Source organism: Mercenaria mercenaria, chromosome 11 (genome assembly GCF_021730395.1).
Source record: "Mercenaria mercenaria strain notata chromosome 11, MADL_Memer_1, whole genome shotgun sequence".
Lineage (NCBI taxonomy): Eukaryota > Metazoa > Mollusca > Bivalvia > Venerida > Veneridae > Mercenaria > Mercenaria mercenaria.
The window spans coordinates 13,713,927-13,727,454 of NC_069371.1; the positions used below are offsets into that span (position 1 = coordinate 13,713,927).

Below are 13,528 nucleotides of genomic sequence, written 5' to 3' on the forward strand. Positions count from 1 at the left end.
TTATTACTATGATAAGGTTGTCTGGAATTAAGAAGCCTGATATTTTCACAAATTTAGATGCTGAATCTTTGTTGTCGGATGCTTTAACAATTTACTGCCAGATGCAATTAAATCTGTTCCTTCGTACAAGGTATAATAAGGCCAAACCTAGGTAACAATACTTCAATTTGTGAAATAGTAAAATAGCTATGACAGACAAAATATTTGGTGATGATTTGGCCAGAGAATTGAAAAATTATGATGCATTCAGTTACATAGGTAGGCCCTAGAAAAACCCTAACGGAGGAAGAAGTTACAAGTATGAAAAGGCGCCTGTACAGGTTTTCATATAAGATTCTTTCACTGGTTGTAGGTGAAGATGGGAATTTCCGGTCTCGAGGGTAACTGTTTAGGCGGTTACAAGGCTCCAGCCGAGTGACCGCGTAAACAGTTACCCGAGAGACGGATATTTCCATCTGCACCTACAGCCAGTGATAGAATCTTTTTCTTGCATACCATTCAACAAAGAAAAGTAAAAAATAAATTCAAACAAATGATTTTCTTATAGCACTTTTTTCTTAAAGTAGCGTATTAACAAAACGCGGGAACTTTACGTCCGTAAACAGGAAGTACGTCATGACGTTACAGAGACGAGAACAACGTAAGAGTTCCGGTTTTGTTTTATCATCTGCAATGAAACGTTATGTTATTTCCTTTAAATCACGTTTTTTTTAATCGAGAAATATGGTATAAGGAACGAAGTGGAACTATCAAGGTAGTCAATTTTTATCCCGTTTTACGAAAAAGATTATTATTACTACACACATCTTCTGTACATATGTAGTTCGTTATACGTCATTTACAGCACGAGAGTCATCTTACACCCCGGGGTGTAAGATAGATTTTTCCAGCACCGGTGATATCACCAGAAATCCCCATCTGGTATGCAAGAATATAAGATTCTCTCACTTGTTATAGATGCAGATGGGAATTTCCGACCTCGCGGTCCGCCTAAACAGTTACCCGAGAGCCGGATATTCCCATCTGCACCTATAACCAGTGACAGAATCTTTTTCTTGCATATCAATATCAAAATATAATAATAAAAATAAAAACAGTCGAACGGCTTTCTTTTTAGAACTATTTCTTATAGCAGCGTATTTAAACAAAGCGCGGGAAATCCACGTCCGTAAACAGGAAAGACATCATGACATTTCAAAGACAAAAAACAATGTTTAGCTCCGGTTTTGTATTATCAGTTCTAACGTAAAGTTATGAAAATTTGATAACATAACGTGTTTTGAATTGAGAAATTTACTATCAGGAACAAAAAGGAAATGTCAAGGTATTGGATTTTTATTCCGTTTTTCGAAATAAAATATAAATAACTTCACAAATCTTCTACATATATGTAGTTCGTTATACGTCATTTAAAGCACGAGAGTCATCTTACACCCCGGGGTGTAAGATGGATTTTTCCAGTACCGGAAAAAATACCGGAAGTCCACGTCTGGTATGCAAGAAAACAATGTCTTCCGGTCTAATGGAAGTAGAGTAGAATTGTTATGGTGGAAAAATGATTTTCACATTATATGGTACAAAAATAAGACTAAAAGAGGTAGAAATAATCTTCAGGTATGACGCAAGCCTTAATGATCTGGGAATTTGCGAGGTCAGCTCTGGAAGACATGCTGGTGGAAGATGGACTGTTGAGAAAGCTCAGAATATGATTTGTTATCTTGAACACTTTGCAACTTTCTACGGCTTAAAATCCCTTTACTTGGATATATCTGGTATTCATATATAGGTCTAGTCAGATAATACTTCAGCAATTTTATATGTTAATGACATGGGAGGTATGACCTTAATTGCTATGGTCAATGTAGCTAGAGGTTAGGAAGTGGTGTTGTCTTATACATATTTTCTTACAGCTATTCATATTCCTAGGAATTGCAACATCAAAGCAGATTTTTTCTGTTCTAGAAACGTCTCCAAATCGACTGAGAGGATGCTAAAAAATGTATTTTAGTGTTTGTGTCAAAATTCCTTTTATCAAATAATGATATTTTTACTTCTAGATTAAACAAAAGAGTTTCAAGATTTATATCTTGGTTTCCTGAACCGGGTGCATTTTATGCAGATGCTTTTTCTTTATGTTGGCATGACTTTCTGCCATTTTATGTTTCCCTCATTTAATCTTGTAAAAGTTTTAAATCAAATTTTTCAAGGTCATCTTCAAGATAATGTTGAAAAGGCTATTTTGATAATTCCATTTTCGAGAGCACAGTCCGTCATGGTTTCTTGTTTGATTAGAAAGAATAATAAAGACACAGAGATCTTCTTACTTTACTACACAGCAATGACTAACATCCTCTAGGCAAGACACTGAAGTAGTATATGTATCAAAAAGGCTCTCGGCGGCGTTTCAGGAACGGTTTTGAGACATTTATTAATTCATGGTTAACAGAGACCAGGAAGCAATATGGATAATGCATGAAAGTGGTTTTCCTGGTGTGCTATCAAGTGTAAAAGTCCCATCTGTTCGTCTGAAAGTGTTGAACTATTTGGGTTCTCTTTTTTAACAAAGAAAGTCATATTCTGTTTTTGTGTACATAAAGCCATGTTGCTTCAAACTTTACCATTTTTTAAGTATGTTATACTTAGTGTTTTAATATCGAGATTTATGAAAGGAGTTTATGTGAAAAAACAACCGAAACCATTTTACCTGGGACGTTAATTTAGTATTAAAATATTTGTCTTTGCTTGTTCCATTAGACAAGTTACTGCTAAGTTTCAAAGTATAAGCTCTTAATGCTCTAGTAGCAGCACCAAGAGCACAAACGTTAGCATTGATGATTTTAGATCATATCGTTGTGGAAAAAAACACGGTTAGTTTTTCTGTTTCCGATTTTTAACACATCTAAGAGACGACAAACCTATTATTTGTGTTTCGAACATGGTAGAAATGAATAGTTATATTTGATGCCTACTTTATTACACTATATTTCAGTATCTAAAAAGATAAGGAAGTATCGCCATGTACTTGTGTCTTATGTTTCTAGTACAGTATCTTGGTGGTTGAGAAGTGTACTGGAACTGTCAAAAATTGTCTGAATTTAAGGCACATAGTTTTAGTGGTGCCACTGTTTCAGGTGTCTTTAATAAAGGGTTCCCATTAAGCACTATTTTTGCGTACTGCAGTCTAAAAGTATTATAATAAATTCTACAATATTTACTACTGTATTTAATTAGGAACGTTATTTGTAAGTTGCTTTGCTTGAACTGTGAGTAATGACAAAATACACGTAGTTCATTGTTTTCATGCTTTTTGTTTTGATACTTTTACTTATATGATAAGTTTTGTTGTTGGTTTTCAAAGACGCTAGTGTGTACATGTGAAAATCGAGAGGCTTTACGGAAAATAATGGCCCCTCCCCCAGGCGTTCGTGAAGAATAAGGGCATTATCGGAGTAATTCAGGAAACTGAGCATGTACACACCCTCCCATATAAATTGTTCTGTTTTTATACATTTCAAACATTCGTACAGATTCCAACGACAACATTTGTTATGTTTTAAATTATAATTTTGAGGACTACTTCCATTATATTTATCAGGGAGTGTCGTCAGGTCACGTGGCCGGTTGTATTCGATTTGTAAACTGCGATAACTCTGGTCAAGTCAGGATGGTATGCTAGTGTGTACATGCTCATCCTCTATTTTTTCTCCAATAATGTCCCTCATCCTTCACGAACGCTTGGAGGAGCCATTTCCTAAATTAAAGACTAATTTTACTTTTTCTGCTGGAGATTTAAATAAATCTTAGGTCTTAATATTTGATACTACATAATCTAAACAGTGCACAATTTAAGCATGATAATATCCTTCTCCAGTCACCAAAATATATGGAATGAATTGATATATTTCCTAATATTGACCATCTGAAAATGGTTAAAACTTTTGGAAAACAAAACGTAAAATTGCTATATTACCAAACAGTTTCGTGACAATAGATTAGACATATTTGACTCACATAAAAATGACTCAAGCGCACAAATTAGGTTCATGAGGACCTGGGAAGAATAATAACATGATACCAGTTGCTGTTAACAATGTGACTACTGTGTAAAATAATTCCTAAATTCTAGACAACAATATTTCATGTCGTTCATTATATAGTTGTAGAAACTATAAACATCGTCCATGCCGGTCTTTTGTCTTTAGGAAATTTACGATGCCTGCGGGTGTCTCTAAATTTTATTTCGGTACTTCTAACATAATTGTGTAAATGTTGCGTTTTGCTCGTTCCGGGACTAGAGAACGTAGACGGTAGCTTGCATTTTAACTACCATCAATGAACAGGCTCGATCAAATCGAGCCTCCAACGTTTTCATTCATGTAGTGTTGGGCGACCTGTGATTTTCCACTTTTTCAACTCAACTTCTTTAAAAGAGGTTCGCCAAAGAAACATTAATGCACAATTTAATGCAGATATCTCGCCAGTAATTTCAAACCTGAAAATGTTCAACGTATTTAGATAAATAAGAATAATTTATGCATTTAAAACTCGAAATGGCTTGAACAACTTTGGTAGAGTCATTAAAAACATTGCTGCCAAGCTACTGAAAAAGTATACTGCAGTTTCAAGAAAGAAGATTTTCATTTTTTTAAATATAGCTTTTTTGAATTATATAATTAATACAAGAAAAGTATATAAATGTTTCAGAAAGAAAGTCAAAATTTGGCGAATGGAATAGAAATGTTTTCGCTTATTTTGAAATTTAGTGTTTAACATATATTTATCAAAATATACTTTTTCCATTTAGATTGTACATATTCAGCCGACTTTGAAGCGATAGACAATGTTATCGTCAGATCTGATATCGTGACTAATGCAGACGAAACACATGACGTTGGTGAGGCCTATTGCAAAATGACGTGTGAAGTTAAACCTAACTGTGCCTGGTTTTCTTCTGAAAGTTCAGAAAACAAGTGCTACATATTCAGAAAAGATCAGCTACACTATTTGGGATACACGGAATCTTCGGCCGATACTGACAATCGAATACAAATAAGACGATGTGTGACACTACTTATATCGGGTTAAAAAATGACGGCTACACATATACTTGAAACTACACAACATAATAAAGTAGAATTCGTGTATAATTTTTGGTCTTTGTTATACATAATCTAATCCTAGATATGCTTGCTTAACAATGTCATTCCGTACAAAACATATTTTCTTATATGTTTGTTTCTCTTAAAATACGCGGGCGATGACGTCATTGTTTTTGTTGCGACCAAGAAAGAGCGCCTATATATTTTTCTTCCGTTTTTAGATAGAGGACATATTAGAATCGAAATAATGTATTGCAAAATCGTGATTTACTAAAATTAATACACTAAAACATCGGTTATACGTCACCAGAATACGCCCTCGTAAAATTATTTCGCAGACGTATAACCTCTTTTTCATGTAATGATTATATTAAAGCATGGAAGTATTGATAATAGTGTGGTTGTGATTCTTGTACGTGTACGCAAACCTGTATTTAACTGCTATCATATAGGTACATGTAATATGTGAACATATGTTGAAAATTGTCCGATTAATTAAATCGGTTGGTAAATCTACGCGTTTAAAACTGTATTGCTTATTTCAGTCCAGGTAAATAATAACACGGGTGGTGAACGCTAAATCCAATTCCCGCTGGAAATAAGCTCAAAATGGGTTGTGCAACGTCCGGTGCTGGTTTTGCACGTTAAAAAAGCTCCACAAGAAACTGCCAACTTTCTCAAATAAAGAGACAGTCAGTAACAGGGCTCGAACCCATGCCCCAAATCAGTTAGAGGTTACAGTGATTTCAAGTCAGCAGCTCTTAATCACTTGACCACAGAAGGGGTCTGTGATATTATAAGTTCTCAATAAAGTAATCAAGCCGATTTTTTAAAAATATCATGCATACTTCTTTTGCATTTACATTTTAGTTGATTGGCATTTAAATAATTTGTACATTTATAAATAAAGTGTCAGACAGATAAACAAAATTACCTTTAAGTAAAGCCATTGTCTACGGCCTCTGTCATTTGATGTGTCACATCTCTATTGCTCTGTGACTATTAAAAGAAAATAATCTCTCTTTTGTGTTGATCTGCTAATACATTTAGTCAGGTGTGCATATGATGTGAACTTACACTAGAATAAGTCTGTAGGACACAGGGTGTGCCCCCATTGGTACATTTGTCACAAATAAGGGGCAATGATTCATTAATCTAGGCCATATACATTTTGAGCTATGAGCATCACAAACAAAAGAAATACACTATTTTGGCTATTTCAAGGGCTGTAACTCTGTAATTAGCGCTAAAATCTCAAAACAAATAGCAAATATCCAAGATCACATCATGATAAAGACTAGTGTAAGATTCCTCATCAGTTCATATCAAATACTTTTTGAACTAGGCACGTCACGATAACTCTGGTTACTGAAGTGATCCTGATGAAAATTGCACATGCAAAGCTGCCCTGTAGTGATTTATATTTTGTAAAGTTTCCTGAAGATCAATCAATAAATACAGGAAAAAAATCCATATTTTTTTTACAGAATCAAGGGGAAAACTTTTTCTTTTACTGGGTAAATGGGGATTCTAGTGTTTATATATATAATTGGTCTGGTATATTGTGGTGGTGATTTAGTTTGTATCAATTCTCTCTACTATAAAATAATTTATAATGCGAACTTGTATCCTAGCGGATCTCAGTATGGGAAAGTCAACTGCTCTGAATATAATTATATCCCTTAATGTAAACTATCTCTATATATTCAATGTATCCTCGAGATCCAGTTAACTTTCAGAGAGAGAAAATATAGCTTCTCTGGTCCCAATCAGTTAAAAAGACTAAAATGCCACTACTGATTTGTGAGGCATGGAAACTGAGATTTGAGAATATATATGCAAATGTGGAACCAGTACGAATGTGCAGGGCAATATGGGCTCGTATAAAAAGCAGCATCGAAACTAATCTTATTGGGTTAGTGGACTTGTTGTGGCATGTGCGTGTTCGTTTGTACTGCTAGGCGCTTTGCCGTAATTGGTGTGGTATATTGTGGTGGTGGTTTAGTTCGTATAAATTCTCTCTACTATATAATAATTTATAATGCGAACTTGTATCCTAGCGGATCTCACGTATGGGAAAGTCAACTGTTCTGAATATAATTACATCCCTTAATGCAAACTATCTCTATATATATTCAATGTATCCTCGAGATCCAGTTAACTTTCAGAGAGAGAAATATAGCTCCTCTTGTCCCAATCAGTTAAAAAGACTAAAATGTCACTACTGATTTATGAGGCTTGAAAACATAGATTTGAGTATATAAATGCAAATGTTGAACCAGTACGAATGTTTAGTACAATTCGGGCTCGTATATAAAGCAGCATCGAAACTAATCTTATTAGGTTAGTGGACTTGCTGTGGCATGTGCGTCTTCGTTTGTACTGCTAGGCGCTTTGTCGTAATTGGTCTGGTATATTGTGGTGGTGATTTAGTTCGTATAAATTCTCTCTACTATGTAATAATTTATAATGCGAACTTGTATCCTAGCGGATATCACGTATGGGAAAGTCAACTGTTCTGAATATAATTATATCCCTTAATGCAAACTATCTCTATATATGCAATGCATCCTCCAGATCCAGTTAACTTTCAGAGGGAGAAAATATAGCTTCTCTGGTCCCAATCAGTTAAAAGGCAAAAATGTCACTACTGATTTATGAGGCATGAAAACTGAGATTTGAGTATATATATGCAAATGTTGAACCAGTACGAATGTGTAGTACAATTCGGGCTCGTATATACAGGAGCATCGAAACCAATCTTATTGTGTTAGTGGACTTGCTGTGGCATGTGTGTGTTCGTTTGTACTGCTAGGCGCTTTGCCGTAATTGGTCTGGTATATTGTGGTGGTGATTTAGTTCGTATAAATTCTCTCTACTACATAATAATTTATAATGCGAACTTGTATCCTAGCGGATCTCACGTATGGGAAAGTCAACTGTTCTGAATATAATTATATCCCTTAATGCAAACTATCTCTATATATTCAATGTATCCTCGAGATCCAGTTAACTTTCATAGAGAAAATATAGCTTCTCTTGTCCCAATCAGTTTAAAAGGCTAAAATATCACTACTGATTTGTGAGGCATGAAAACAGAGATTTGAGTATATATAATGCAAATGTTGAACCAGTACGAATGTGTAGTACTATTCGGGCTCGTATATAAAGCAGTATCGAAACTAATCTTATTGGGTTAGTGGACTTGCTTTGGTATATGCGTGTTCGTTTGTACTGCTAGGGGCTTTGCCGTAATTGGTCTGGTATATTGTGGTGGTGATTTAGTTCGTATAAATTCTCTCTACTATATAATAATTTATAATGCGAACTTGTATCCTAGCGGATCTCACGTATGGGAAAGTCAACTGTTCTGAATATAATTATATCCTTTAATTGCAAACTATCTCTATATATTCAATATATCCTCGAGATCCAGTTAACTTTCTGAGAGAGAAAATATAGCTTCTCTTGTCCCAATCAGTTAAAAAGACTAAAATGTCACTACTGATTTGTGAGGCATGAAAACAGAGATTTAAGTATATATATGCAAATGTTGAACCAGTACGAATGTGCAGTGCAATTCGGGCTCGTATATAAAGCAGCATCGAAACTAATCTTAATATATTAGTGGACTTGCTGTGGCATGTGCGTGTTCGTTTGTACGATTAAGCGCTTTGCCGTAATTGGTCTGCTATATTGTGGTGGTGATTTAGTTCGTATAAATTCTCTCTACTATATATATATATATATATATATATATGAATCGCATAGAGTAGCAACTACACATGTTTTAAATGTCTGCCCTGATGAATATGATATGAATCCAGCAGGTAGACAGAAATACAGATAGAGGAAACACATTGGACGTTTTTCTTTTATATGCAATCCTTAAAACGCATGGACTCAATGCCTTTGCAGAAGACAGAATAACAAGGGAAACACCATTAAGGGCCCGACAAAACAGACCAGAAGACGGAAATCACAAAGAAAGGAGTACTTATCAGAAGAAACAGACTCTCAGACTAGTATCGGTGCTGAACAGTTAAAAGTAGCACAGCATCAGACAGTTATTCAGACAGGGTTTGATAAATCCCAGTATTCGGGAGATGTTTCAGAAATAGATTCAGATCCGCAGAATGAAAATACTGGTATATTACATAAGACCTAAAAGTATACACGATAACCAGTATGTTCATCCAGAGTTAAAACCGATCATGGAATATTTATCTACAGGAATTTTGCCCAGACCTCAGATAAAATTTTGACAGATTTTGCTTCAACAGTCTGATTACGTGTTAATTGATGGAGTGTTGTTTCATGCTCGAGTTTTGAAATCTAAGCGGACAACATTGTTGAATCATTATAACTTGTTGATTATATTCGTTCATGGAAACAATGTCAATGTCGCAGAGTTACAAAGTTGCAAACTAAAAATGCAATCACTTCATATCCAACCCTTAGTGAACCATTTTCGGTGTGGCAAATCGTCCGTACGGTAATCTTCCTATTCCTAACTGTTAGAGGAAACACGTATATTTTTACTGCTGTTGACATCTTCACTAGTAAGCTCTTTTATGCCAGGCCTATTTCAAGCAAAGATACAGTAACTGTTTCAGAGGCTGTGTTTGAAATGTTTACCCAGAACGGAACCTGCGACACTTTGATTTCAGATCGGGGAACTTAGTTTACTGCATCAGTTACTTCTGAACTGTATCAGATGTTGCAGATTCAACAACAGTTCACTCCCAGTTTCGTTCACTATTGTTTAGGTATGTGTGAACGCCAACATCACACATTAGCTAAAAGACTGACACCATACTGGCTAGCGACCACCAAATCCGGACGACCACCAAACCGGACAGTCCTGTAAACGCTTCTTTTTGTCTTTAACCTTGTTAATCTGTTTACGGTCAAATGGATGATTGATTTTCAACAACAAGGCAAAGTTACAACAGTTAAATTTAAGTATTTTACAAGAAATGCTACATTCCATTTCGTCTGCACTCACGAAGCATGTTTACATGCTGGGGGAAGTCGGAAGTGGCGTGATGCGCATGCGCAGTATTTCCGTGAGGTCCCGCCATTAAATCTAAAGGTCCCATGCAAATTTGAGGTAAGCAGACGAGACGTTTAGTAAACACTTATATCGGGGAAATACAACTTTGATAATTTAGTGCATGGCTTTTACACACACTAAAACAAATTCTCATATCAAAATATTCACTCCGAAAAGTGAAATTTTAAAAGATTTGGTTGGGAGGAATACGATCAAATTTATAGATTCAAGAGAGGTAATTCGTACAATTCTTGGACTCAGACACTGTACGACAACTTTCCATTGATTGAAAATAAAATTTAATTCAAGGTTGATTGTAAATTGAAAATCAATAAAGTGACAACTCGCTGTCCAGAAACATGGTACTGTTAGACCTTAAAATAACGTGATTCGGTGGCCCTTTGTGCGGGCCTCGAAAAAGTACTTGACCTAATTTTAGAAGTAAACAAATTAGTTCTATAGTAAGGAGGAGAACCTAGCTTTGTTCACGTGAATTTTCAACCACTAGATATATCTATTTCCCGGAGTTATCGTGAAAAATATTCCAAAAGTGTCCAGTTGTAGGATGCTAGCCAGTATATGAATGAGAAATGTAACAACTGGGATCAAGTGCTACAAACCGTTTTGTTTTCCATGAACAATTCGGTGTATTCTACTTTGGGATATTCGCCATTTTAACTTGTATATGGACAAAGACTCAAATTCCCATTACGCCCTAGTTATTACGAATTAAATCTGAAATCTGTTCCTAAGGATATTCACGCATTTATAGCAGAAAAAGCTCCTCACAACAGTAAGAAACGATATGAAACCGCATGTTGAGAAGGTAAATGCAGACATGCTGACACGCTCAAATCAGAAAGCTCAGATTTTACAGTTGAAGACCGGTTATTACGTTTATTTACGATTTACCCACAGGATCTGCCAAGAAACTACAGAATTACTACTCAGGACCATATGTGGTGAAAACTGTTATACGCCGACACACTGTTATATTGGTTGATCCACAGGGAACGAAAACTATTAAACAACCAATTCACATAGACAGATTAAATTAGCCGCTATCCGTCAGTCCGAGTCGGTAAATTATTTCAAAGTTGTGACGCGCTCACCTGATGTGATTACATTTTCAACCGCTAGTCAGACGCTTGATCTAGAGGCTGAACCTATATCTGCAGTAGTTAGCCATAGTTCTTCACAGTCAAATTGTGAACTTGATAACTCACAGGGACTTGTAAAAACTTTGCCGAAAGGGCCGGAAAGCAAGTAATTCCAGCCGAGTCTGTTGCTCGTAGTAGACGAAAACGCGTATTAAGTAAACCTCCCCGTTTTCAAGACTTTACTTCTTTTGAGAAAACCGACTCAAGTTGTCTTCTGGGGAGTATAGTCATAAAGTCAAACGTGTTTTAGCACAAAGAAACAGCCCGAACGGTACAAAATATTTAGTACAGTAGGTAGAAGAACGAGCTCAAAATGTTCAGTAGATTCCTGGTTCGAACCCTCCTCTCAAAGCACGTAAAGCTATACAATCTAGGCCACCACTTTTAGTCTAGGAAGTATAATTATATTGTTTTTACTTAAGTGTTTCTGATGTTCAAATTTAACATTTTCTTTTTTGAAATACATTTGTTTGACATTCATATAATGTATCATTTATATACATGTTTTGTGTATTACATTAGGCTTGATTAAGCCTATACCAGTATTTTATATACATGGTAGGCATATGAGACGTACATGTGTACTGTAAATTTCCTTAATATTTAACATGATGTCTAGGGACAAACTTTTTCTGTACATGTATTGTTGATATATTATGTGTTAAAACGCATACATTTTTATACTTTTTATGCACAGTACTATACATTTTCAATTTACTTGTTTTTTGGACAGGAATATACAGTAATTTCCAAGATATATAGATTATATAATTCCATTTTTTGTACCTTGCATCCAACAGATACATGATTTTAAGTATAGAATTTTGCATTCTTAAGAGAGTTTGAGTTCACCTTAAAGTTTAGTATTTTATGTGTTGAATACACATGTACAGTGTACTTTGAGGTAGAAGATTTAAGACTGCTGTTTATATTTTTCTGTTGTAATACAGGGTTTGTACAATGTGCAGATCATGGTGCATTGCAGATATACCTATTGTCAGGTTTGTGCTGGAATATGTAGCTTAATATTGCATATTGTGATACATACAGAATATAGTGATGAAGTTGGTACAGTAATACATGTATTTCATTTCAATATTTATATACATAACTTGAATGTTTGTTTTGGTTACAGTTTAATGTTACTAGTTGTCATAATTTGTATTGTTAGCTTGAAATGGTTGCCAATGATAGTTCAGTCGAGATGTATTTCTGTCATGACAGTGTATATTGTTGTCGGAATCTGATGTTGATATGGTAGACCTTCTGTTTTTCACCCATAAATATCAATATTGGCAGTGTATCAGGGCATAGTGAACATTGAAGACTGTTCAGGAACAGTTGAAACACATCTATTGTCAGCTTCGATCACTTATTTCTTATTTATAATGTCAAATCAATCCACATATGTACAATGCATATTTTTTGCTTGATATTCGACAGATTTTCTAAAGCTTTTCAGGTTAAATTTGCATTCAGTTCACTTGAACATGATTTCTAGATTCCTCACAATTATATATTGTTGTGGGCAAGTTACTGACAATTTCCAAATGTAAAATAAATACACTTTAGATACATTTTGATTAGAAAGTTTTGCCAGGGATTCAAACCTTTTACACTTTTACAGAAGTCTTTACAAAAAGTGCTCTATGTACTGAGCTAACTGGCCGGACCATAATTATTGACCCATTCAACAAATATGTATAGTGTATTAAGTGAGTGAATAAGTAATGATACATAATGATTAAATATAGTATGCATGTATTTTCATAATAAGGAAGTTATTTTTACAGTACATGTATTCAATTTTGTTGCAAATTTTGATTCCATACCTCTTGTTTTTCTTTCGATGTAAATGAGATGTGGAACCGAAATTTGTAGTCCTGTTTGGCGCCATATATCCTATATTGTGTTGGTGCGCCGTAAAACCGAAGTAAATAAATAAATATTAAATTGAATGAATGCCTGAATTGTGTGTATTGTATGTCAGAATCTTAGCTAGCTTCTATATTCTTGAAAGGCTAATTTTTTCTTGAAAATTGTTAGATTCTTGGATGAAGTGATACATATCAATCCTGCTTTCTTTTAGCTTAAACAAAAGGACAAGCCTTACAGTATTATATTTTGTAACCTTATCTCTGTAATACAGATGTTGTATTTTTGTTTTTCAGAGTAACGAAAAGTACTTTATGAATATGTCAATGGGAATAAAA

At 34.8% G+C, this 13,528-nt stretch overlaps 1 protein-coding gene across 1 annotated transcript in view; it reads left to right on the plus strand.

The window, feature by feature from the left end:
• LOC128547024 (uncharacterized) overlaps positions 1–5,145 on the plus strand; it is a 51,430-nt gene extending 46,285 nt beyond the window's left edge. The window contains exon 5 of the mRNA XM_053518582.1: positions 4,805–5,145. Coding sequence (XP_053374557.1) covers positions 4,805–5,085 — 281 coding nt within the window. The 3' untranslated portion in view covers positions 5,086–5,145. The remainder of the gene's footprint in view (positions 1–4,804) is intronic.
• The last annotated feature ends 8,383 nt before the right edge of the window (positions 5,146–13,528 follow it).